The 27,591-nt window shown below is 36.6% G+C and overlaps 1 protein-coding gene and 1 long non-coding RNA gene across 11 annotated transcripts in view; one reads left to right on the top strand and one right to left on the bottom strand.

The window, feature by feature from the left end:
• TSHR (thyroid stimulating hormone receptor) overlaps positions 1-27,591 on the top strand; it is a 75,322-nt gene that overhangs the window by 11,974 nt on the left and 35,757 nt on the right. For 4 of the 6 annotated variants that reach the window (XM_072038401.1, XM_072038400.1, XM_005013896.6 and 1 more), the window contains exons 2-3: positions 16,503-16,574; positions 22,954-23,028. In XM_072038401.1, coding sequence (XP_071894502.1) covers positions 16,510-16,574; positions 22,954-23,028 — 140 coding nt within the window. In that variant the 5' untranslated portion in view covers positions 16,503-16,509. The remainder of the gene's footprint in view (positions 1-16,502; positions 16,575-22,953; positions 23,029-27,591) is intronic. The other 2 variants (XM_072038402.1, XM_005013895.6) reach the window with 1 other exon arrangement.
• The window catches only part of LOC106015246 (uncharacterized), a 34,168-nt gene continuing 6,890 nt past the window's right edge, over positions 314-27,591 (bottom strand). Inside the window, exons 2-7 of one of the 5 annotated variants that reach the window (XR_002399469.4) lie at positions 18,395-18,560; positions 11,520-11,612; positions 8,751-8,843; positions 3,348-8,670; positions 2,856-2,900; positions 314-2,758 (exon numbers count right to left, since the gene is read on the bottom strand). This is a non-coding gene — a long non-coding RNA (uncharacterized lncRNA). The remainder of the gene's footprint in view (positions 2,759-2,855; positions 2,901-3,347; positions 8,671-8,750; positions 8,844-11,519; positions 11,613-18,394; positions 18,561-27,591) is intronic. The other 4 variants (XR_011809570.1, XR_011809572.1, XR_001187140.5 and 1 more) reach the window with 4 other exon arrangements.

The following is a 27,591-nucleotide window of genomic DNA, read 5'->3' as shown; positions in this document are numbered from 1 at the left end:
TTCTTCCCAGCCCCAATATTCTCAATATCCTGCCTGGTGTACTACCGTGTTTTTCTGCACTTTAGTACAGCCATACTGAGCTCACAGAAGCTACAAGTAAAATTGAAGATGATGATGTCTTTATTTTATATTAAAAAATAACTGATTTAAAATATATTTTTCCCAAGTCTTTGTCTTAGGAACTGTCTGAAATTCAGAGATATTGTGATTTCAGGTAATTCTATCATGATCTTTTTATACACTTCCTTACTTCAGAATCAAGAATGGAGTCTCATAAATGCAGCTTCATAAATAACCTCACAACATAAGCACATAATTATTACCTCTATTTTAATGATGAAGTACTGAAATTCTGAAAGAACAGGAAACACAATGACATGGTGAAATAGCCAACTGGAGGAAGCTATTAGGGCATCCTTTGGAAAATGGAAATCATGTCCAAATGTGGGAATCTCTGGGAAATAAAAGTAATATAATACAAAAAGGGTTTTGAGGATAAACATGTCAAATCTTAAAAACTCAATATATTTGTTCAAACACAAAAGAGAATGTCTGGAAAAACTTCCATCAAGCTTGAACTATCAGTATAAAGCTTGTTTGAAACAAATCGGGGAAAAAAGAAAAAAAAAAAGAAAACAGAATTAAATTCCCTGAACCAGATAGTACTAAAGTAAGAATTCCAGAAACATTAAAATACAAAATTGCTGAATTATGTACAGTAGTATGGAGCTTAGTGTTAAAGTCAGCTATGGCACCAGAACAATGGAAAGTCACAAGTGTAGCATAATTCTTTAAAAGGAACTGTTTAAGTGAAAATGTCTGTAAACTGTCACATAATATAATATACTATGATAAAATAGTAGGTGCTTCCCTGTTAGTCTCATTTGTTTTCATTTCTTAGTAAGTTGTAGATACATAGATTTTAATGCCATGAGGGTTCATGGGATCATCTAGTCTGACATTCTGTAAGATAAAAGCATAAAACATCTCAGTTGTTACAGTTACTTAGAGGTGAATTTATTCACTCTTAATAGCCACTCTGGAAGCACCAACCACTCTGTACTGACTCGAAGAAATTCAGGCTTCTTATTTTGATGCACTGAACTGCACATAAGGACAGTGCCAGAACCACCCTGGAGCAACTAGCAGAGATAAATACTTTCTCCCAGAAGATGGAATCTGTGCAACTGTATCTTTACACCACCAGATTTTGTGGGATCTTTACCTGTCAGATGAAGGTGTCCAGCATTCTCACAGTTAACATTGTGATTCAATCACTCCTTTTTGTTTTAATAAATTGGGAAAGTTAAGATCTAGTGTCTTACACTCTAAGGCATGTTTTTTCAATAATTTGTTTAACCATGTAATCCTTTTACATACTGTCTGCAATATTTCTATCTCCTTTCTCAACTATGAGTATTACAATTGAACTACCCATATGTTCTATGAAACATTTTTGGGCATAGAGTGCCAATCAATTATCAGTTGAGCATATCCCTTAAGTTTTTTTCATAGCCTTTGTTACTGAGAGTAGTGTCTGCTAAACATATACAAAGAATTTGCAGTTCACTGTTCTCACATTTTTTTCTGCTCATCTATTTTCAGTGTATGTGGTCTGCATGTGTTCAGTTTACCAAATTTACTGTTTATGCAACCACTGTTTTTCAGTGTCATCTTCATAATTTACAATTCACACAAACTTTGTTATCTGCTTGAGTTACATAATTCAACACCCATTCAGCACATCAGACCATCTGCTTTCCTTTATTCTTGTACCTGACAATAGCTACTCTTACTGTAGGGATTGCACACAGTATCTTCCCCTCATCTGCTTTCTTCTTCAAACTGTTTTACTCTATTCAGCTCCTCAGATGAAAATTTTCACTTACCAACTTAATAAAAAGATGGCGCTAGTATTCAAGAATCATTTATTGACTAGAAACACTAGAGTCTAAATCTGAATATTCCTTAAAACTAAAAAATATTTTAAAATCACATAATCTAAAAATAAATGTTTACTGAAACTTTCAAATCTTTTTATCTTTGAGATAAGTTTTTCTTCTCACAAAGATAACCATTCCCTTCATCACAAAAACAGAAGATCAGTATAACAACATTGTCACTGAAAGGCACTTTCACTAAGAGTTGATCACATGTCCTTTTTTCTATCTCCTCAAATTTTCAGGTTTCCTGTCCACCTTCCTCTTCTAACTGAATTATTTGAAAAGTAGTCTATGACATCATTAACCCATGGAAAAAATATTGTTTAAAAGTACCTCAAAAGGGAATCCTTTTAAGAACAGAGAAATGGTTGTACTTGGTCAGGCCAAAGGTCCACTGTCCTGCTCCTGGTAGGGTTCATAAGTAGGTGCTAAGAAGAGTATAAGAAAAAGAGAAGTGAATATTATACTTTTCCTCTAATACTCTCTTTACCTCTAACAATAAGGTGATTCATGAGCCAGATGTTCTTATTGTCCCTATGCAGAATCATGTATCTTCATGTTATTTCCAGAAGATATTTTATTCTTAAAAACATTCAGAGATGAAGTCTTTACAGGTTCCCCTCAGCAATCTTCTCCGTTACTTCACTGTCTTCCTAATGCTTTTCTTTGGATTCTTTCCAAGTAATCGACAATCCTCCTGACATATGATGTTCCAACACGTATCAGTATCTACTGTTTAGGTACTACGTATAGAATTGATGTTGCTAGATGTAAAATGACACATGTAGGGAGGTCAGAAAGAGATGTATTTTTTCCTGGAAAAATAAAACAAACAAACAAACAAACAACAACAACACAGTTAACTATTTCTAGCTGCTATGGGATGGAATTAGCAAAAATTCAATTACTTACCTAAATAGATTTTTCTTGAGTTATAGGAGTGAAGTTAGTCTTCATCTAAACCAGAAACACTGATTTTATTAGGTTACAGCTATGACAGTAAGAACATAATAACCCTGCTGATTGAAACCAAGGACCCATTTCACCAACTATCCTCCACTTGAGAGAGACCACAGATAGACCAGAAGGATATGAACAAGTCAAGCACATGTTAATACTTTCTCAGTTTCTGAACTTTTTCAGCTGAAGGAATTTTCTGAGCCTGTTCATTAATAGAACCATAGAGTGGTTTGGATTGGAAGGGACCTTAAAGACCATCTAATTTCAACCCCCCTGCAATGGGCAGGGACACTTCCCACCAGACCAGGTTACTCAAAGCCCCATCCAGCCTGGCCTTGAACACCTCCAGGGATGGGGCATCCACAGCTTCTCTGGGGAACCTGTTCCAGTTCCTCACTACCCTTATAGCGAATAATTTCTTCCTTGTATCTAATCTAAACCTACCTTTTTCAGTTTAAAACCATTACTCCTTGTCCTATCACTACGCTCACTGAAAAAGAGTCACTCCCAAGCTCCTGTAGGCCTGTTCAGGGACTGGAAAGCCACTATAAGGTCTCCCCAGTCTCCTCCAGACTAAACAACCCCAACTCCTTCATCCTGTCTATAGGAGAGGTGCTCCAGTGCCTTATCATCCTCGTAGCCCTCCTCTGGACTCGTTCAAATAGGTCCATGTGCTGGGAGCCCAGAGCTGAAGGCAATACTGCAGGTGGGAGCTCATGAGAGCAGAGTAGAGGGGGAGAATCAGGCCATGCTGCTTTTGATGCAGCCCAGGATTTGTTGGCTTTCTGGGCTGCAAGCACACATTGCCAGCTCATGTTGACCTTCTCATCAACCAACACCCCCAGGTCCTTCTCCTCACAGCTGCTCTCAATCTGTTCTCTGCCCAGACTGCATCTGTGCTTGGATTGCCCTGATCCAGATGCAGAACTCCGCACTTGGCCTTGTTGAACTTCATGAGGTTCACACAGGCCCACCTCTCAAGCCTGTCAAGATCTCTCTGGATGGCATCCTTTACCTGCACTACTAGACTGCCTCAACTGCACCACCTTTTTATGCCTATTCATTGATTCTCAGTGGATCTCTCTTTCAACAGCATGTCCAATTTCACCTGGTGCCCATAATGTCTTTCAACAAGGAATTTCACAGGTCTACTTCCTGTTGTATGATGAAAGATTTCTCTTTGGTTTTGTTGTTGTTTTGTTTGTTTGTTTTTCCTATCTTTCTCAATTTGGTTTTCTTTGGCTTCATACATAAAGCATTTTGTTCTTGTTTTTGAAGGTATTCAAGGTCCAGGCAAACCCTGCATTTCTACAGTGGCATAAGTATGTTCTCTATCCCTTTCCCAGTATTTCCTAATATTTGATTTGGTATTTCTGACTGTTCCTAAGCACTGAATCCATGTTTTCGTGGATCTAACATAATGCCAAAACCTGTTCTGGAGTGAAAATAGTGAGTTCTGAACCTGTCATTTTTTTCAATATATGCAACAGAAGAATTGAACTTCCCCAGTTACATCTACTGACACCAAGTTTCATTTACCCTTTTATTTTCCAGACACTCAGTCCTATAAGAGCCTTCTGAAATTCCTCACAGTCAGCTCTTAGCATTACTACCATAACTTTCTAGCATGAGTAAGCATTGTTTCCTTACTGTTTGCTCCCTTTTCTAGGTCATTCATGAATATATTAAACAGCATAAGCCTCTATGAAAATCCTTGTGGAACTTCATTTACTCTTATCCTTTGTTTTCTATTTTAACTAATAAGTTAATTGCAGTGTGTCTATCCAAACTGTCACAATCTTGGAAATTAACTAAACATTTTTTCTCCAAGGGGAGAACTAACTTTTCCTTGTGTACTGAAGTGTCTCCCTCATGAGGAGATAATTACATAAACTTGTTTTTGATATGTAAAATCTTGACATAAACATTTATGCATGATAAAAGTAACAGTTAAAGCTATTTCTTAAGGAAGATCTAGGAGAAAATAACAAATAAATATATTACTTCAGGAATTACTGAATATTCTCTCTTTGATTGGCCTCAAACCCTGAGTCTATTTACTTGTATATTACAGCCTTATCACATAATTGCAATACCATGTTTGCCATCTTTGTCTCTTCATCTAAGATTTTAATTTTGTAGATTTTCATTTTTGTAGATCAAACCCCTGTAACTGTACGCATTGTACAAAGACAGGACATAAATGGTTCCTGGAAATATTGGAAAAAAATTGGAAATAACAGAGGACTACAGATAGATATTAACAAATGCTGGGGTGAGGAGGCATGGAATCAGTAAGGCAGTAGAAAGCTGTATATTTACATATATAATACACATATAATATATGCAGATTTCTACAAAAGTTTTTTTCCTTCCCCTAAGGTAGGCACTGGCACTACTGTAATTTATAAATGAAAGTCCTATACACTAAGGTAAATGAAGCCAAAATTACTATTTGTGTTTGTTTTTAGCAGAAATTCAAGCAGTTCTGAAGTAACTCCCTGTGTAATTTTATTTCTAAAAGACCTCTGGTGAATCTTAACAGTATTAAAACAAAAGTTTCTTTACATTTTCATGTGTGCTTTTAATGTTTGCCATATGTATGAAAGAGTAGACTTGAGAGATCATTCTGAATTTTAAAGTATTTCTGACTGTTTATAAAGGCTTTAAGATTTTTAAAGCCTGTTTGCTTTCTATACATATGATCTCAGCACAGAGTGGCTTTTTTGTCTCACAAAGCCACATGTTACTTTTTTGTTCATATGGAATTGCATTTGAAATTTAAAGAAAAGTATTAACTAAAGCATGCTGTTCTATAATCCCTGTTCAACTGGTCAGATTACAATCAGATTCCCTCCTTATTCCCAAATAAACCTGCAAAGATTTCTTTAAAGCTGGTCTTTGTTGGAAATACAACCCACTGTAGCATTGTCACAGTCTAGGAAGATGGCTTCTGTACTGTAACTACTTTTTAACCCATATGTCTGACTCATAGGGAAATCAAGAAAATGAACAAAAAAATCTGAAAAAATCTGTAATATATGGAAGTGGTGAGAAAGAAGGGCTAAGTGGGAAGAGAATACTTAATTTTGGTGGAGAGGATGAACATTTTCTAGTGGATCTGTAGTAAAAAACTAATGCTGTGGCACAGAGTTGTGATTTTGCACTCCATATAGATACATATGTTCAAAATTATATTGGGAACAAACATTTTATTGTGAGCTACACAAATTTAAGAATTGTCATCAGGATTGTCTCAGCCTTGGTTGCATCTATGAAGCCACGTTCAGGCATGACAAAATATTGTAATGGCGATAGCCTCTGAAGACATTCTTGGATGATGTTTTCTTTGTAACTGAATTTACCAATAAATTAATAAAATTATTTCCTCACAGCTGCGTTAAGCTTTAGGCTTTCATTTTTTAGCTTCTGTTCACTCTCTTGTTGTGACAGACACTTCCCTTTTCCCACCTTGCATGTTGTACTTGTCAAGGAAGGGAGAGGAATTTCACCATTGCAGAGAAGTTCTGTAAGAAAATTTTATCTTGTATAGTTCTAGTTTGTATTACCATTTGTGGAAACTCTGTAATTAGATGGCTAAAGACAAACCTGCATTTTTTAACAGCCTTTTACACTGTTTTGGTGGGCATTTCCTTTCTGACAAAGGGGTCTGAGTTGAAAGCAGCTTACGTCATTACCTCCTGTGGGACAAGTGTGTGTACTGAGACTTTGGAGTGTCCTGGAGCAGAGAAATTTAAGAATTATTGTACTAGGAAGCTTTTTGGTGTCATTATGAGGCCACTCTTTATTACCTTTGAAAGGTCATAGTGAACAAGGGAGATTCATGATGGCCAAATAAGGCAAACATCACGCACACCTTCCATTAAGGCAAAAAGGAGGATCTGGGGAAACAGAGCTGGTGGCTCCTATGGAGTAATTTTTGTATGGAAGCTGTTCTGTACTTTGGAACATCCTTTTTCAAGTGCTATCTATGCTGCCTTTCCAGTTAGGATCCACACAGTGGCAAAACAATTTTATCTGTTTTGTTCTTTATTTCTGCTGTAGTAATTCCTAACATTCAGATTGCCTTTTTGACCTCTGCTGAGCAGCTGGCAGCAATTATAGGCACTTAGTGGTCCTCTGATTAGAAACAATAGTAGCCAGCAATTACAGCCTGTTCTTGCTCTCTTTCCTGTAGGAAGTGAACCTCTTCTGGCTGCTGTTTTCTGAAATTTCACAATCCCATCTGAACTTTCTTTGCAGCCATTAACAGACTCTCATCTTGATAATTTAGAAGCGCATTCAGAGTGCGCGCTCCATCCTGCACAGGTGGAGCAAAGCGATGGGCTCTTTGAGCAGTGGCCAGCAGTGGGGTCCGCAGTACCAGGTAGAGCCTCTCCATCATCAGTCGGCCTGAACAGGTCACCCTGGTCTTTAAAGAACGCTTGGGTGTGATCTGAGGCTGTTAAGAGCTTTAGTGCAGATTATAGTGAGCATATACCAGTATTTTTATGAAACTGTTATTAGTAGTTGTCAGAAATAAATCTAAGAACAAAATATTCTTCCACCAATGGTACTCTGTCTTAGATATCAGGGATAAGAAGTAATACCAGGGGAGAAATCTGCACTATTTCTGTAGTAGAAGATTGAGGTCTTCAGTAGTCTTAAGACCATCTTTTTTTTTTTTTTTTGCCATTACGCTGAAGACATTAGTAAAGAAATCTAGCGATTTTCATTAAATTAATGATTTTCATTAAGTGGGGGTAGTAATTGCTGTATATATTGCCACATTAGTTTTTATTTCAAAACAAGATCAGAAGAGTTCCATAAAGATAATCTACGATGTTTTCTTTAGATCCAGGCAGATCACATGCTTCCTTGAAATCAAGAGAGACTGGTCTGATTTTAGCATGTGTCAATAGCTCATTATCATAAAGAGATTTAAATTGCAACAAATTCACTATAGGTGCTTTCACTGTGTCTACTTCAGTCAGGAGCATTGGATTTTGTGGAATCATTTTGTGGAAATGTTTATCCTGTCAACATGAGGATGTGCAAGGGCTGACTCCAGCAGAACACAAAAGCACATGTTTAAAGTTAAGATTTTGAGGAACTGATATTGTGCTACGTACTTCTCATCCCTATTTTGGTAAATCAGCATTTGACAGTAGTCTATCTGTAGTACATGTTAAATTTTTCCATAACAGTTGTTGATGAAGGCAGGTCATTTATATTTCCTTAAACCACTTCCTGACAATGTCCAGTTTTCAAAATATAATCACCTTTTTTAGACTGTTTTGAGGTTCTGTAAACCCTTGTTATGGAAAATAACAAACATTTCTTGATTTTGCACATATATAAAACATCTGCACAAGTTAGATTTGTGAAAAGTTGCTTTCTTAACGGATACCAATAGAAAATATATATACTATTCTTAGCTTTTCAAAAATGCTTCGTAAACACCTCCTTAATTGTTACAGCATTTGGTAATCTTTAAGCTTTTTCTTTCCTTTTACAGTTATATCAATAAACTGTTTCTCAGTTCAGAAGAAGGCTGTTGTGCGCTTCTGAAATGGAATGGGTTGGAAACTTAAAGTCAAAAGAAAACAACGTAATGAAAACTGACTGCAGCAGCAGTTCAAGATTCAGTGAACTGTAACACTTATTAAATGACTCTTGAAATATTCTCCTAAGATAGAGTTTTTAAATTGTGGTGGAAAAAATTCTTTGCTATTGAGATGATCACAAGTAATTATCTTCATAGACACTGAAAAGACAAAAATAAGTTTCTACTGCCATATCACCATTGGCTTACGTCATTGTCCATGGGGTCAGTTCCCTTCTTACCGGTCTTACGGTAGATTTCTTAAAGCCTGAGTGCAGGAGTAGTCCATGAGACAGCACAGTGCAACCATAGGGGTGGAGTGAGCAGATTCAAAGCTGAGGAGACAGTGAAAGGGAAGAAAGAACCATCAGGCCTTGTACTCATCCTAGAGAAAAAATAATATTCAGGTCTTGAACATAAGGTGGAGTTCTTCAGTAGTCTGTTGTGAATGGAAATGATCAAGTGTAAATTATAAGTGGGAGACTGGGGTAAAATCTAGTGTATGTAATAAATAATGCTTTAAACTAGGTGCTACATATTTTGTACAGTTTTCTTCCTAGGGCAGATTTGAGAAACCGAATACAGTACAAACACTGAATTAATCTAATAAATATCAGAATTAATTGTTTAGGTGAATAGTTTAATATCTGTAGTTAGTCAAATATTTCCATTTGCATTATAACATGTACTTTCTAATGGGGTGGTATTTTACGAGTTTTCATGCTTGAGAGACAAAAGAGCTTGAAAAACAAGAGTTCTGTTTGGTTTGAGGGTTTCAAACACTTAAAATTTTAATACGAAAAACTCATTCTGGGTTGTTATATCATGCAGATGAATAGTTCAAATTACCTGTAAGGGTATGGGGAAGGAGAGAGTGTGTCTGCATCCCTAAGGTTATCTGATCAATGACTTGTCAAATGGGATGCTAAGGCAAAGAGAAGTGATAAACAAAACATTCAGAGATGCAGACCTGACAGGAATGACAAGAACAACAAAATAATGACAAGAAACCAGCCTGGGCAGTCATACTAATTGATGAGCTATCAAGAAACTGCAGGCTATCAATGAGCTATCATTGATAGAAACTTCAAAGAGGGGCCAACCTGGACTTAATAACTGATAAGCGTGCAAACCCGGGGGTCCTGCATATTGAGGGTGGGAATTGGTGGAACCATGCAAACAGATGAGGCAATGTGCAAGGGAAGGGGGTTGGGTGGAACAAAGGAGGAGAAGACAAAAAGGGGTGTACGGTTAAGGTGTAAAATGGGGCTGGTCAGTATGTTTGTCTGACCAAGCCCAGTACCTGATCACTGTAATTTGCCCTATCTACATAGTAAATCCTCATGATATTATCTATTAAGTGAAATTCTATTTGATTTTGCTGAAAAATAACATGTAGAATATGAAGGTCACATTTCTATATGGTACGGACATTGACAAGAAAGTATGGATAAAATGACAAGAGGGGAGGAAGACAGTAAATAAAAGGCTTACTTTACCATGCTTAGTTCTGCCTCTGTCGGGGTGCTGGAAAGCCAAAAGGGGAGAAAGAAGAAAACACTCACAAGTAATCATTATCTTGTGTCTGTTTTGAAATATTCAACACCTACCACCTGTACATTTCATATGATTAAGTAAGCCTGTGCTGGGATGAGGGTTCTTCAGCACTGAACTTTGCAAGAGCTCCCCATGCCCAGTGGCTTGCACACATAAGCACAGAGGATTGGCTGTGCAGGATCAGGCCATTTCCATCTCTCCACCTTCTGCCTGCAGCTGTGACCAGTAAAGTACGCCCCATGAAGAGTATATGATACAAACATTCAGTGACACTGTCGCAGAGTACTGTCCCAGCCTATAATAATTTATGGTTCATGCACTTACTGAAACCAAGGTTTTGTATTCTCTACACCCAGATGTATTTTTCTTTCATGAATATGTCCAGTCACTTTAGAATCTGGTATTTTTACCATTTCTTCTGGTCCTTTGTCATCTCATAAAAGGCTGAAAGGAATGTTTCATTTTTTCTATCACCCAGGTCCCTGGCTAGTTCATATTCATATGCTGAGCCTTATGAAGGACAGCTAAGAAGTGAACACCCAAATTCTCCATCTAGTTCTGCCATTATATTATAGAGGACCATGTTTTGACTACCTTAGATCTACTTGCTAATGTGCACCAGACTCCTCTTGTAGTTTTTCCCATCTCCTATTCTGCACTTAAGTGTCTAGGTTCCACATTTACCACAGGGTACTGTATTTTTTCTGGTCTGTAAACTCAGGTGATGGACATGACTATTCATCCTGATCTATGCTTGGTGTAGGGTACTGGAGAATGAGGGCAAGAAGTCATTGTACGTGTTATTCAAAGAAGGCATGCTCTCTTGTGTCATCACCACAAGGTGATATCTATCTATCTATCTATCAGGTATTATCTACCTATCTATCACCAGATAATAGACAGGAAGGATTCCCTTCTTCTGACCTATATGAGCAGTCTCCTGCTTTGGAAACAAACAAACCAAAAAGAGAAAAAGAGAGAGACTCTTGAGAAGCTGGTGGTTAAGTACCATTGTAAACATCTTCTAAAAAAGTGGACTGTTTTTTATAGATGGCTTTAGTGTAAGGCAATAGATATCTTACATATGCCTTTAAGCTATTGTGGGAACTTCAGTGCTGAGGGAGGATTCATCAGCAATGAGAGGTAAAGCTTTCAAGTGATTCACCAAATAAGGCGGAGAGCAGTAGAAATGTTTTCTGTTTAGATTTCCTGTATTCTGTCAGACTTAAGTCTGTAAGTCCTTCACACTCTGCCAATATTTTGGTTACATAAAGCTGTTAGTGCTACTTGCTACTTATCAGATGAAGAGGTGCTAAGAGTGCTGTATACATTCTCCCCTGTTTTTGTTTTTGTTTTTTTTCCTCTCTTACACAAGAGATTAATGAAATTGATACAGTCAAACACAAGTAGGCAGAGGCTGCAGCAGTACAAAGTTACACCCAGATTGTCTGTACCTGTCAAATGGAAAATGGCTTGATGTTTTTCCTCTGGTCCTGCTTGCTAGGTGTATCTGATATTCACGAATCTCAATGTTTGAAAATGACCACCTGTGAGAAACAAAATACACTTCTATCAACGTTTTGAGTTTAACCTCCTTATATGCTAAACACTGACTTTTGTAAATCATGGGCCAGTTTCTATTCTTGTGCATTTACGCATTCAAAAGAGAACTGAGATCATCACTTGAGTTTTGTTGTAACTCCTTGTTACTAGTCCTTCTGTAACTGTAGTTACTGTTCAGTGAAAAAAAATCAGCTGTTCTGCAATTTTCACTTAAATGCACAAATGGAAGTGAAGAACTCCTGGTTTCTGAAATGAAACTATAGCTTTGCATAACATTAAAGTAGAGGACTCCTAAATGGATAATCAAGAACTATAATCTGAATAGTTAGTAGAGTTTCATATAATAGCAAAGCTTTACACCTATTTTTTAATCTTTATTTATTAATGGGATATTTCTGTGAAATTATTTCTTATTTTTATTAGTGGCTTTTTTAAAGCCGTCTGTAAATTGAATATTTTAATGGTTCTTATTTAAATATTTTTAAAAGTGCAGTGTAAAAAAAAAAGAATATGATACAACCAAATAGACTGAGGACAATTAACATTAATTACATTGCAAGTAACATCACTTGCTTAGTTGACAGATTCATTGTCTCATGCCTACCTTAAGCTGCCTACTCTTACAGCTCTTATGGGACTAATTAATACTGAAATCAACAAAATATTTATTCTTAGGTAGCTCTTATCTGATGGGAAAATAGGCACCAACAACAGCAAGAATAGAGTTCCCTGGTGCATTATCAGGTAGGACACTAGATTAACTGTCATAGAAGAGCAAAGCAGAAATAATAAATTTGTGCATAGTAGTACTAGGAATGCAGTGCTTAAAAGAGATATGACATTATTATCTACTAGATTTGTGGGTAATGCTCTGTGCATCGGTACTGTAAAGTCATTAAAATGAAGCAGATGTGTGTCATTTTGAATACTTCACAGTCCTTGTACCTGTATTTCTGTTAGTCAGAAACAGAGTTGTTCCCATGCAGATATAAAATATTTTTTAGTCTATCCACGTGATCTTACACTGAAAAACAAACAAACAAAACGCTAATATTTTTCTTTTGCTTACCAGTTGTCAGGTAGAGAGATTTTTTCAGGACATAGTCTTTAAGGAACATGCAGGGTAAACTTGGTGTAAATATCAAAGCAGAAAGAAAATTTAAAAACTTCAACTGACTGACCTGTGAAACCAGGAAATGCAAACTAATGTCAACCTACAAAACTTAAAATGTTTTATTCAAACATCTTCTTGCCATTTTTAAAACAACTCATTTACTAAAGATGTGGTTTGTATGCTTTTGCATCTTTGCAAATCTGGATGGCATGTTTATAAAATGAAAATGACCTCAGACTTTGGGTTCTTCTTTTTTGAAAGATTTTATGAAATACAGTCTGAAGATTTTTTCCAGATTTAGTATTTATTGAAGCTTTCAATCTGAATGAGAAAATAAAAGTATGAATAAATGGAAGTACTCAGGAGCAATTTTTCATTAAATGAGATTGAACATTCTCATGTGTGTTGTCTTTGCCTTAATATAGAAAGGAAATTAAACAAGCTATTAAATATGTGAGCACTTATAGTTACTTTTTTTTTTTCTCGCATGGAAAAGTAATGCATATTTTGCCAGTAAAATGTATATGTTTGCCAGTAACGTATATTTTGCCTTCATTCGGAAAAAAACTTACTTTTTCAATGAAGACCCTGTGGGTGTCTAGACACTGGACTCACTTGCCAATTTGCAAATTGGAATGTTTGGGTTAAAAAGCAATTTCTAATACATGCAAGACAGGAAGAATCACAGCCAATTATGAATTCCCAATTATTTATCATATGCTCAAACTGTATGTTAAGGTGGGTGCCAGAAACTGGCAGGTTGTCTGTCTGGAAGCCCTGACCTGTCTTTTGTTGTGATGGTTTTTTTCCCCGCTGAGTTTTATGTTTCTTAGAAGGCAACTTATGGTGTATCTAGCTTTGGTGTATCAGTCCACAGGTTCTTCAGCAAGAACTGGGGCTTTGCAGATGGTTGTACAAAAAGGCTGGCCTAAAAGTTTGCCCCTAGCCCCAGGCATTGACTCTATTTCATGGTCTGCATAAGCATTGACTGAACTCAGTCACCAATCTGTTTACACAGCAAGTAGTTGAAGAATGGCAGCTAGCATACACCAAATACTTTGTGACTATATGCTATATATGCTATTACTAGTGTATTGTTTATCTAGTAGGTGTATTACATGAACTTGGAGTCTTTTATTTTTGTTGATCTTCTCTAATACTGTTTCATCTCACAAATAAGTTCTTGTCATGAAATGTTTCAATTTTTGATCTTCTGCCTAAGATTTCTCTCTCTTCATACTTCATTGTCCTTTTACTTCACTGTCTCTATTTCCTTTATGATACATTCTGTATCACCTATGGTTTCTCGTCATATTTGCAGAATGTTGTTATATCTTTAAACGTTAGCAAATAAATAGGAAGAAATATGATGCTACCACTTTCAACCTATAAAATAAATTTATGAGCTGTTCAATCAAAATACAGTATTCAAAGCTAATGGTCTTCATTGTGCTGTACTTGAGATATTAGAAGCCTTATCTAGAAAGCTGTAAATGCAGATCCATTTCATAGTATAGTAACTTTTATAGCAATTGATTCATATATTATTCAGAATTTCCACGTTTTCCTGGTGGGATATGTAAATTTCAGGTATGTCAATAAAAGATTAACATGAATTCTCTTAGCCCATGATGGGTCTGACTCAGTTCATTCTGTGACAAAGATGGAGAGGGATGAATGTTTGACATAAAAGCAGGAGGTCAAGAGGAGACCTACAACAGTGTTTAAATTCATGCTTTCCTGAAACATGGAATTATAGGTTAAGTGTGACTGCTGGTGGGAGGCAACTATGATGTTGTGAGCCAGCATTTTGTAGGTGAACAGAAGACCAGAGGAATATGAGACAGGTTAAAAGTGAGCTTGGATAGCTGGAAGTGGTTTAACCTATGTTTTCCCTGACTTCTGGGTTCTAACAGTCTTAGGGAGAAGCTTTAGATCTCCTTCCTAATGCAGCCCAGGGTACTGTTAGCCCTATTTATGGGAAGGGCACACTGCTGGCTCATGCTCAAATTGGTGTCCATCAGGGCCCCCAGGTACTTTTCTGCAATGCTGCTTTTCAGCTGGGTTACCTTGAGTTTGTACTGAGGCCTGGGGTTGTTCCTCCAGGGGCAGTATTTTGTGCTACCCTTGCTGAAATGTATAAGGTTTCTGTCAGCCTATTTCTCCAGCCTGCTAAGATTCCTCCACTCTGTTCTACTTGAAGATTTGTTAAAATCTGTTTGGAACCAGAAAGTTCTCAGTCATCATTTTCAGCTTCCTAAAAGGGCTCGAAATATAGACAGATGTTAGATTACAACAGCAAGATCAGCAGGCCATAGTTGTTCTTTACAAACATTTTGTTCAGGACTGTGGTAATAGGAGGAAGAAGTATTATGAAATGGAGGAGGGAGTAGTATGGGTGTCAAGGTGCTCTGGGTGCAGGGGAATAGGCTAGTACACCCATAGACCAACCAATGTTCCTCTGGTTGTGAGCTCAGTGGAAGCTGGGTGCACTGAAGCCAGGAGAAACATCAACCTGTTAGATAAACCTGTCTTTAGGTTCTTTCTGCTCATTCATGTAACATGTCTATGGAGTAGGGGATATATACTTAGGAATAAGCAGAGTCTTATGCCTAAGAGCCTTCCCCTGTGATGGTACGAGAGTATGTTTTCTTGCTTTGTATTTTTACTCAAGATTAAGTTTTAAAAATCTCTACAGATATTTTTATTTCTTGCATACAAGTTCTAGAAACTTGATAAATCTTAAAATAATAATATTTTCTCTGTGTAAATCAAATATAATTTTATAATCTGATACTTCATGTTACAAAACAGAAAACATTAATGCTTGTTCATTTATGCTCTATGGAACCGTTCAAACAGCAGCTATGGGAAACATTTATCATTTGTTCTTGGTTACTCTTCAGACCGTTCATTGACTATGTATTTTGCAAGTGTATTCCCAGATGTACTGGAAAACCAAAAATGCCAAAATGCCTTCATCCAGCAATGACATGTTGTAACTTAAAATGTAACAGACATTATATTCTAATTTTCTAAAGCATTTCCTCCTTTTTTGTTGTTGTTGTTTTTTTGTTTTGTTTTGTTTTGAGCAGTCAGTCTGCTAGGAATTCATTCTATTAAGAACCTGGCTGTTGATAAGTGTCTCCCTTAAATATTGTCTGGTTTTCTGAAAATTCTGCAGATGGATATGATACATATTTCTATTCTCACCTGAAGAGCAGCTTTAACTGGGCTTGTTAAAGAATGACAATGTACTGTGCCATCCCCACATCCGTCAGATGTTTATGGAAGAACAGTGTATTTACTACAAAGCACGTAGAGAATTTTATGGAGGTAGCATGCAATTGCTCTAATTGAATTTCAGCTGGTGTACCTGAATTTCTTACTTGGAAGCAGGGATGGGTCATCTCTGAAGAGCCTAAAATGGTTAAAAGAATGCTTATACTCTTAGTATTTCATTTACTTCAATGGACAGATGTGTTTGCCAGTAATGCTCTGGGTTTTTGGAAGGTCCATCATTACCACTAAATGACAAATTCCTGGGTAAGATGATGCAGAAGGTCCTAATTTAGATTGAGAGAGCACACCAAGCAAACCACAATGCATGAAACAGGAATAAGAATAATATGAAGGTGGAACCACTGAGAAAAGAGAAAATAAAAACAGTAATATTGGAGCAGAGGTGGAGTTGTGTAGGACTTTTTAATGTTGAAATGTACTTAACAGGGGATATTAACTTAAACTTTTATTTCTATAGGAGGTTTATGGAGACTCATCTAAGAACAATTCCAAGTGAAGCTTTTTCCAACCTCCCCAACATCTCTAGGATGTAAGTTCTGTTTTTGATATTATTCTTTTAGATCTTCTATTAAAAATAACGTTTCTTCCCCTCCTGCAGTACTCTTGCACATCTGCTACCTCACCACTCACATTTTAGAACTGCAGGTAATTATTCAATTGTTTATAACTTGAATTGGCCATAACAAGGCATGCTAGGCATTAGTGGATGAGAACTTATCTTTATTGAAATAGATGTGATAGATAAGTCTTTTTTTTTTCCCCTCAATAACAAAATATGGAAAATGTCTCCATTCATAATAAATTGCGTATCCTATTGCTGGTCTAGACTAAGTTTTTTTTTGTTTTAGCTCCCAGCATGATTTTTAACTCATTCTATTGGAGAATCTGTGGCTTTTCTAGAATAGGAATGATTTTTTTTTTCTAGAATTGGAATGAATTTTCACTAAAACATTAGTATTTTTGTGATGAAATGAGGACTTCTGTTGTGTCACTTCCTTTATATGTAAATGCACGCATGGATACAGTCCATAAATGGAGGCCAACAGCCTCTACACACTTGCCTCAGATCAATTTTTGTTAACAAGTGGCTGCCTGCTTTTGTACTGCCCTGTTCATTGATGTCAGCAGTCTTGAGGCAAAGGTATCCCAGGTTTATTAATTCTTGCTCTTAATCCTATATATGGCCAGTTGATGCAGGAACTTCTCTGGCATCTCCCAGTTCACTCCCTAGAATCATAGAGTCATGTAATTTGGAAGGGACCTGAGGCCTCTTGTCCAGCCACCTGCTCAGAATTGGACCAATTATGAGGTCCAACCCTGTTGCTCAGGGTTTTATCCAGCCTGCTGCTCAAAATTATCTGTGTCCAATGGTAACTAAATAAACCACCAGCATCAGCAAGAAGTCCATATTTATATTTCAGCCTTTTATTACTAATGTAGTAATATGAGCCCTTCTTGTTATCCTTAACATTCCTTGCAAGTCTAATCTCCAGCTCAGCATTGGCTGAATGGCTGAGATGGACTAGTAATTATGAATTTATGAAAATGGGGAGACCTTGAGGTTTGCCTAATTATGTTTTATAATTGTACTGTATTGAATTAATTACTTTCTAAAATCGTTAAAAATAATTTTTCTTAAATATCTGCAGCCTAATTCACCATCTCAGTTTTATCACATAGATGGTGTATTGTTTTGGTTTTGTTGGGGGATATGTTTCTCCTATGACTTACAGTATCATATGTAAATCTGATAAACTGCATTCAAAACACGCTTCTATTAAATGTAAAAGGATGTAATCTCTGCTTTGGCTTTGAATAACACATCATCTGTTGCTTAGAGGCCTTTCAGATTGCAAAATTCTCAAATTGTAATAGTTATGACTTTGTAAAAGTATAGGTGTTCATCTAAAGAATTAATTGAACTCTTCTCTTAAATATGCCCAGCTTATGAACCAATGACAACCTTTTGCCTATACTGTTTGGTAGTAACATGGTAGCAGATACCAACAGATAATTTAGTGAAAAGGAAAGTCACATTTGCAAAGTCCTTATGGCCTTGAATGAGATAATAGGTGCTTTTTATACACCTTGAAATAATACATTGACATCCGTGTCAGTTTATTTGGTTGGTGATTTCAAGGCTAGCTGAGCAAACTAATGTCAGTATCTTTTCCAGAATTATTCTTCAGAGATATTAACTGAATATAGAGTTTTACCTTCCCCCTGTTCCACATTTATGCGTAGGAAAATAACTTATGGAATCATACATACAGCATGCATACAGCTGACATAGCAATAACCTATCTAAAATTATGACCTGACATGGTAGTGTTACATTCTCTCTCCTACCGTTAGATGAAACATGCCTGTTCTCAGTCTTCTGCTTGGTGCCAGGTGCTTCATGGTATGAAGGAACAGAAAAACAAAGATGCTCCTCCAGAAGGCATCAGTGTCGGGCTTCTGCTGTGGAATTCTTCCTGAATTACAACATCTTCTGTTGTTAATTTGCAAAAGCCTGTGAAGAATAGATAAAGATTTAAATTTCAGTAACATCAATGTCCTTCTGTATTTTTCTTATAGCATGATTACTACTACAAATCATGAAATGAACTCTCACATTCTTGTTAAAAATTTTGGCTTAAGGAATTAGTACCTAAATTTTAACTACAATTCTTTGTGTGTTTTTCTTGGCCTCTAATATACCACACACCTCATTTGGTTCTCCCAGCCCATAATTGTCATTAGTAATGAAAATTACTAGATCATTCCTTGCTTTGTAAGCTCATCTAGAAAATGTTCTGAAGTTTCAATAAGATGATAGAGACCATGTTTACTGTTCCAAATATACTGCATTGTTTTGCTATATGGTTTCTACTATACAGCTTCCACAAATTAACTTTTTTTATTCTCTGAGCTGAATAAAAGATTTAGTTGGCCTCTTTACAAACCTTGTTTAAACAAGAATTTTAGAGCTACTATTCTCTTAAATTAATGTGTCTATGTACTCTTGATAGCCAGAAGTAGAGATTGTTTCCCTTTGCCACAGGAATGAAACAAAAAGCATTTCAATGAAATGCTCAAGTGCAAAGCTAATTCCTATCAGAAATGCATCAGTGCACTCAGATGCATATGCTTCATTCTGACAATAACAACACTGAAAAAAATGTTTTATAAGGCATTCAGATGCAATAGAAATTTCTCTCTTTTTTTTTTTTTTTTCCATCTTAAAGTTGAAAAATCTTGGAAATCTTGGTAGAAAGGCTTTGCCTGGTATTTCCATCCCTTTCTGACTTAGGACAGGTGGAACATACAGTACTTTTAAGGTCAAAGATAAAGAACTTTTTTCCTGGGCTCAGAGGGACTGAAGAGGACATTTGTGAGTATCTTATAGAGACTTGCTGCATAGCTCCCCAAGCAGTTTTCTCCACAGCTTCTCCAAACAAGGCAGCAGCCCTGCACTGCACAGTTCCCTTTGCCAGCAGCCCCACACAGAGCATTAACATTTCTTCCATGCACTGTATTTCTCTATACAATTCCTTTGTCTTTCCGAATCTCCAAGTACCTTTTCACACCCCATACACACTGCTCCTACACTACACAGCAACTCCCCTGCTCCCCAGTGCCAGCCCCTATGTTTCCCTGAGGCACCCCACTCATCACTGAGCTGCCCTCCAGTAGCACAAGATGGGAACTTCAGCAAGTGGCAGGCAGCAATACAGCACAGGACAGGGAGCACTGAGGCTGGAGAAAAACAAAGGAAGGTGAAGAGAGGGAGAAAGAAGAACAGTGAGGGCAGGGAGAAGTCCTTGAGGCTACTGCCACAGGCTTGTTTAAAATCCTGTGCTCTCAGCCTTCTTCTCAATAGTGATTAAAGTTATTTAACTGCAAACAGACTTTCTCCAAAAGAGAACTTGTGCACATAGTGTTTAGGTTGTGGCTGTACTCATGATGGGTGTCAGAGGCATTTTGGAATCCTGCAAGTTAAACACAGCTGGTACAGAGAGACAGTGCCGAATTACCAGATGTCTTCAACTTGGGAATTTCAGCACACTTTTCCTCTCTTTCCAGGGTAACTCCTCCTGGTTCTGATTGCTGGGATTTTCTTGCATTTAAATGTGTTGTATTATGTGTCCATTAGCCAAGGCATTGGTTAGTTCAGAAGCACTTTGAACACTTGGAAGTAAATATTTATGTACAATTAATACTTTTCAGTTTGATATTTCTTTCTCAGAGGAGACTGCGTGTTTGTGCATGTTCATCAAGTGTTAATCTAGGTAACACTAAAACAAATACATGTAAAACCATGCATGTTATTACTGATGATGTTGTTTAATTAATATACACAATTATACCTGCTTACAAAGCAGGAGAATGGAGGTCAACATGCAAAGAAAATAAGCCATTTCCTTCCCACTTTAATCCTGCAGCTGTAAAATGTAAAACTGTAACTCAGCCAGCTCCAAGCCAGCCAGTGCAGTAAAAATGTGACATGCAGAGTGCTGGGAAGGGAAGTGGTGGTTGCAGGCGTGAGGGAGGGGAAGAGGAAACACCACCACTACCACCACCACCACCCTTGCTGCTCTTCTACCTCCTCTCACACATGAGAAAAAGGTGCTCGCCTGCCTGGGGTGAGCTGACCCATTCTGACCATGGGGCACATGAAAAGTGCTCTCTAATTCTCAGCCCCAGCTGCTTGGCATGAGGATGCGATGTTTGCTCATTCTCTGGTTTTCATTTCATTTTCTGTCAAGCTGATTTATATACAGCTGTTTGCAACATAGAACAGCGTTTTATTATCATTATTTGTCATTGATATCACCTATCTTTTGGTGTGTTAAAATGTAGGCTCTGCTAAAATGGATTAATTATTTTTTTCTGCAAAGACTGGAACTTCAATTTCTTGGGCAGTAGGCATTTACTGCTTACAAGAAAACAAAATTAAAGCATCTCACATATGCATCTAATTCTGCAATAATCTCAGATACAGACTGGAAATACATTATTGTATTCTCCTCTTTTCCTTCCTTTTTGGATCTGAAGTAGCTTTTTAAAAGTAACATTACTGTGGAAAGAGAGTCCACTGATCATGAAATCTCTACTTGTAACTTCTGCTATCTTTCCAAACATTGCTGAATACATCTCCAAAATATGCAATAAAAAGTAGATCTCATGTTAGAAAAGTTAAAAATAGTTCAGGTAATATGTCTTTAGCGCCACAATAGGCAGGACATAAATTCCCTTGAAACAGTGAGTAGCATTAATCATCTGCTGGTTGTTAAGGCATAAAATGCTCACAAAGTATTGCTTCCAATTTTTTAAAGCATTTCAAGTATTTCTGAAATATCCATTGAAATAAGTTAAATTTCAACTTTCACAAAAGTTCAACAAAAGAATAAAAAAAATCTGATCCATAATACCTTGCATTTAAAAGCCCTCCTGAGTTAGAAGATCATATTTACATTTCCATTTAACAGATTTTTTTCTGTTTTGTTTACAAAGCACAACACAACCCAATTAGAATAAATGCAAAATTCCAGTTAGATAGTTAAGATCTGACTCTGGGTCTTCGAAGGCCTACTAAAGAGGAGGAAAAGCATATAATACTCTCTTTATTATTATATTTTACTCTATTTTGACATTTAAAATTAACTTCTAAGTCTCCTCTGGTCAATTTAATTTAAATTTAATATTTAAATTAACGGCCAGGTTGCTCAGGGGATGCGTAAACATGAAAAATATTAAAAACTGAGTCAGTAACTTCAATTAGAACCAGATTTAAAATCTTTCGACATTACTTTTGTACACACATGATCATGTGACATTCAATTTGAGAAAAATATTGTCACTTTTTAAAAACTTAAATGTTTTCTTTTTACTTTCTTTTGGTTAAGTAGCAAATTAAGTAAAGATAGCAGTTAAATATTTTAATATAATAAATATAATGAATATGCAAGGCATTCCAATTATTTTTAAATATCTATAGATTAGAAATATTACATGAATTGTGTTTAGAAAAGTAAATAAAATACAAGAATACATCATTTAAATGCTATTCCAGTACTGATCAATTTTAAAACATCTTAAATTTTGAGATTTTGAATTGTATAATCCGAGTAGTAATGCCAGTGTTACTCTGAAAATTTGCACTTTTTAGTTGTATTGCAGCTTTATTCAACACTTCAAAGCCTTTAACAGAGTAGTTCCAATATTACCATATTCCTAGTGATGACGGAGAAACTCTGAAAGGCTGTTTTCTTACCACATTTAGTAGATCACCAGCAGTATAATTGCTACTCAGTCTAAACTGTTTTGTAAATTAATATTTCTTAAGCTTGTTGTTTTGTTTTGCTTTGGAGCCACATTACACCTTATATCCTTTATGACATTCACTGTATGGCTAGAGTTTCTTTCTAAATTCATGTTACAGCATATTTTTTTCCTCAGCAATTAGTAAATCATTTGCCCTGGTGATAGAGAAATTGTGAGAACTGTTGCAGTGATGGCCCAAGGACCATCTTCGTGTCTTTCCTTTTTTTATTCATGGATGTAGAAAAATATGCCAATTTACCTGAGGAATAGGTCTCCTTAGAGAACACTAAGGTGATCTTGGTTCCTTGGTGAATACCAAGTGGGAAAAGAGAAAAAATATGATTCTAAAATGTGAAATCTGAATATTTAGTACCTATCACATTGCTTTTTTTTTTTTTTTTTTTAATGGTAATATAGTATACATCTAGAACATCAGCCCAAATTAAAGTCCTGTTAAAAGTTCCTTTGTCACACAACATCGGTGCCACCTTCCATGAGGTGGATGAGAACAGAGAGGAAAAATAAAGTGGCTTGTTTAGCACTAGCCATTGCTTGCCAAGGTCGGTGACTTGTTTCTTTTTCTGTTTGCTGGTGTTTAGCTATATCTCCATAGATGAAACCCTTCAGAGTCTGGAGGCCCATTCCTTCAACAGTTTAAGTAAAGTCACTCATATGTAAGTACTGCAGTTAATTAAATGTAAATAAATGAATGCAGTGGTTCAAATAAATTTCAAGGTGTATGGAGTAACATACAGGTTGATTTATGAGTTGTCATTCTCTTCTCCTTTGCAGAAAAATATTCCTTTTCTCATTTTCTTTCTCCATATTGTGGAGAAAGTCTGTTTTTTTTTTTTTTCTCTTGTGCTTTCTTTAGTTCCCTTGCTTTTCCATATCCTCCTAAGTGTAAGAAAAATATGTGGGACTGCACTGCAAGCTCTAGCTTGGTGGCAAGTTTATTTGAACTGGCAGCTAAGAATTGGTTCTGTCAACTTACTAAACATACATGTAAGTGTAAAACAGCATAAGAAGTGAAATTGGAAAGGCCATAGCACAGAGCAAAATGGCACTAGCAAGAGACATGAAGAGTAACAAGTAATCATTCTGGAAGTGCACTAAGTATAATATAATAGTATAGTGTAGTATAATAGTATAATAACAAAGAGTATTTGTCTGGTTATTAAATGGAATGGGGAATATTATGGGTAAAGGTTTCTGGCAAGTTTTTATATTTTTTGTTTTTATCAGTCCTCACCAAAAAAAATGAACCATAAGTGCAACTAACATCAAGGACAAAGGGAAGAGATACCAACTTAATATTCTTTAACCTCTTCTTTCCTTATTCTTACTTAAGATTTTCAGATTGTGTCAAACGAACCTAACATTAGAATGTTTAAAGTCCTGTATGAAACAAAGTCAGCTATCTTTGAGAACTTGCAAAGGATGAGTGAAATACCAGAAAAGAAAAAAGGGCAAAAACTGGGTCTGTCTTCTAAAAGAAACTGTGATGAAAGCAGATTAACTTCAATTCCTGAAAAAGAAATCTGGAACCAGTAATCAAACTAATTGTGTGTAAACACAAAGAATACTGTGAAATGAAATTACAGCTACATGGATTTAAGAACAAATCAGATCAGGCTATCCTGCAACAGGAAGAAGGTGTCAAAATTACAGTACTATGGCTTTTGGCACTATATGGTATGAGACTGCACTATAAAAAGGCTTGCAGAACAAGGCCTAACTGAAATAGTACTGGGGTAGATATAAAAGTGGCAGGATACCTGCACCTAGAGAATTCTTGTCATTCAGAATTACCCTGTCAAAATGAGAAGTTAATTTACTGAATAAGGCTTCACAGGATCCATCCTTCACCTGGTTCTCTGATCCAAATGAGGGCATACGAAGTGTGTCAGTATCAAAAAGCTCATATAAGCTGCAGTTTGGCACATTTTGGAGATTTTTGTTTGAAGAGACTCCATGGGAGAGCAATGCCAGTCATTAAGGGTCCAGAAAACTTTATCTGAAAGAGTTTTGTTTCCAAAACTAAAATATGACAGAGGCAGATACATCTTTTAAGCGTATAAAAGGTTGCTGCAAGGGATGAAACTACTATCCGTTTTTCACACTGACAAAGCAAAACTAATAATAAAATTAGATTAAGGAGCAATTTAAAAAAAGCTTTCTTATGGTTGGCATAAATAAATACAATTGCTTTCCTAGGGAAATTGTCTTTGTCACTGGAGGCCTTTAAGTCTGTAATCAGAAACTCCATAGGTCTATTTAACATTCACTCAGAGAATGAGATTGAACTAGGTGATCTCTCAACACTGCACTATTTTCTATACTTCTTTTGCATTTAATTTATACATTATGAAACAGAAGGGTTAATAAAAATAAAGGAGATAATATCATTACTCTTACTGTAGATAGAGAGCAACTAACGCTGGAAAAGGGAAGCATCTACCCTACAAATCCTTGGCAGATTAAGTTAAGAGTAGAGTCCAGGATCCTGAGACTTAGTTTAGTCCAATAACATGCTCCTTTAATATTCTGGAAATGGTGTCACAAGAAAGCTTTAGTGTTATAACAGTACTTATCTTTGGTTTGAATTTAGCCAGTCTCTTCTGTAAATGGTTTTTCCAGGTCCATGTTACTCATTCTCCCTTCCTGTTTCAAAGTTGTTGTGTCTTCAGGATTTCTTGTTTAACAAAAAAACATTTAATGAAACACTTACTGGCATCCCATTTTAAAAGTAATAAAGTATTTGGCACTACATACCTTGTGGTTCACCTTATTAGAAATTAAAGACAATAAAATACTCTTGGGCCATCTCATTTCATTGCAGAGTTCTTCCATGCAATACCCAGGGTTGTATCTTTTTTTTTTTTTTTTTTAATTATATGAATATAAAGTTTTCCTAAGAATGGCTTGAGGAAAAGAGGAACTAGCTGGTTAGATAGCTACTATTATTTCTGTATTAGATTCAAAGTGAAGAATGGATTAGAAAAGTCTACCTGAGGATAGTAATTCATAACACAAAGGATCTCTTTCAAAGGCTAATGTAAGCCTTTGCATATAAAGGACAATTCCATAAAAACGTGCATCTTGAAATGCGACTACTTTAAAGGAGTGGTAGATTGAGCTATGGTGTTTTCAGTGCCTCCTCTGGCACATGAAGGCTCCTCTGGAAACCCTCTGGTGTTCTACAGAATGTTTCAGCACCAAGCACCCAACTCATTGTAAGGCACTACATCCACACCCACCCTACAGGCCTTCTCTCCCAGAAGCCTTGTCTGAGCACACCTCAAGGTTTGAAGCCACCACATTATCACACTCACGTCAGATCCATGGCCTGCATGTGACACCCATGATGCTGCAGCCTGTGTAGGAGTCAGTGGAGCTCAATGGTACCTACACCTTCTTCATCTGTGGTACTTCGCTTACTTGCAAAGGCAAAACCCCAACCTTTGCAGCTATCCCATGAAGAAGGGCTAACTGTACTACTCAAAAGCATTTATACACTTTTAAAATCAGTTTGGAAGTAAAGCACACACATTATTTAATCAGAGAATACACAAACATCTGGCAAATTAGGCAGCTGAATATAAACAGAAAAAGAAAGCTATTTATAAATTCGACTATTTTTCTCAGTTGCTTCCATAACTCCTCTGATTGCTTCCATAACTCCTCTGATTTGTTAACACTTATTGTTGGGTTTGATTTACTTTCCAAAGAACAAGATTATTTAGGGATAAATGTATGTGTTGTGCTATGCATTTGTTTAATGTTCTCCACTTACATAGTTATTTTCAAACTATTATTGCTAAAATAGTGGATAAAGAGTAGCATAGGATATGTTCAAGGAAGTTGAAGTTACTCTAACAGTTTTGAAAAGAAGTCATTTCATAGAGGTTAGCTTTCATAGGTTCATTTTTCATGGACTTTTCATAGAGTACGGTTTTAAATAAATAATCTTTTTACCATAATTTAAGCTTATATACGCAGTTTAATTTTTAAAACATTTGTTTTTCTACAGAACTTCTTATGAGAAAATTTAGTGTTTATGGAAAGGAAGAACTAATTGCTTGGCTTGAGTCAAGTGTCATGTGAATAGGCATCCTGTGTTTGTCACCACTTCATGCCAAGCCTGTTAGTGTGCCTCACTTTTCATCTTAAGCACTCTGCTTTCCTGGTCCTTGTTCGGTTCTGCTTCTGTGCCTCCATTCCTACTTTCTGTTCCCTCCAGACCTTAGATGCATGTATGCAGCTTGTCCATATTCCCCTACAAGCAACTCTGAATATATTTATATGAACCTAATCCATTTGAATGCTGAGTAACTTCTGCAAAATGAGGATGCTGATCAACTGCTGTGTTTTAATGAGATGGATCTCATTTCAGTTGTAATTAATAGCCACTCTTTTACGATTAAAATCAGGGCCAAGACTTTGTATTAATTTTTTTGCCAGTGATGGGGATTGTTGGTCTAACAATATTTTCTTTTTCCTTATTTTTGTCATTACTGTTTCTAAGTATACCTGCGAGACAAATTTAACATGCTTACAAATTCAGGATTGTCTTTCCCATAGAGTGACAAAACTGTATTGTAGATACAAATGTGAAAGTGCCAGATGAGCAATGTCTCTGGGTACATATCTTACTAGTGTGTTGCAGCTTGGTAGCATCAGGCTTGAGAGCTTTTGGAGCTAGGTCTTTTTTCTCAGGAAAACATTTTCACGTAAGGAACACCAGGAAAACTCTTTCTTTCCCCTTTCCCTGTGTCTCTGCTCACTCTCTTCATCTCTCCCTCACTTCTCCACAACTCCTCCCTACTCCAAACGCTCTCTCCTTTTGAACAACCACATGAAAAGCCCTTTGAGCATGTGGGAGTATTGCCAAAGGTTGCGGTTCAAGTGGCTTGCCCTTGTACATGCAACATCATTTAGAGCTTGCAGGGGCTGCTCTCCATCTCTGCATTGGGCAAGTGCTGGGGCAGCTCCCCCAGCCTCCAGGCAAATGCTGCAATTCTTGCAGCCAGCTCAGGGAGCCAAGTCATGGCATATCAGGCTGCAGAAAGGAGATATGATTTTATAGAAGGGTCAGAGAAGCAACTGGAGAGAAAGGTTGAAGAGGGAAGAGCTGGCCCTAATACGAATCTGAATAAAGGGGACTGCTGTATACCTGCAGTGAATTTCAGGGCACTGGAACAAGACCTGTGCAGAAAGAAAAACTTGTTAAAAGC

The sequence above is a fragment of the Anas platyrhynchos genome, chromosome 5 (assembly GCF_047663525.1).
Source record: "Anas platyrhynchos isolate ZD024472 breed Pekin duck chromosome 5, IASCAAS_PekinDuck_T2T, whole genome shotgun sequence".
Classification (NCBI taxonomy): domain Eukaryota; kingdom Metazoa; phylum Chordata; class Aves; order Anseriformes; family Anatidae; genus Anas; species Anas platyrhynchos.
Note: the sequence above shows the minus strand (reverse complement) of the source record. Positions and strands in the feature narration are given on the sequence as shown.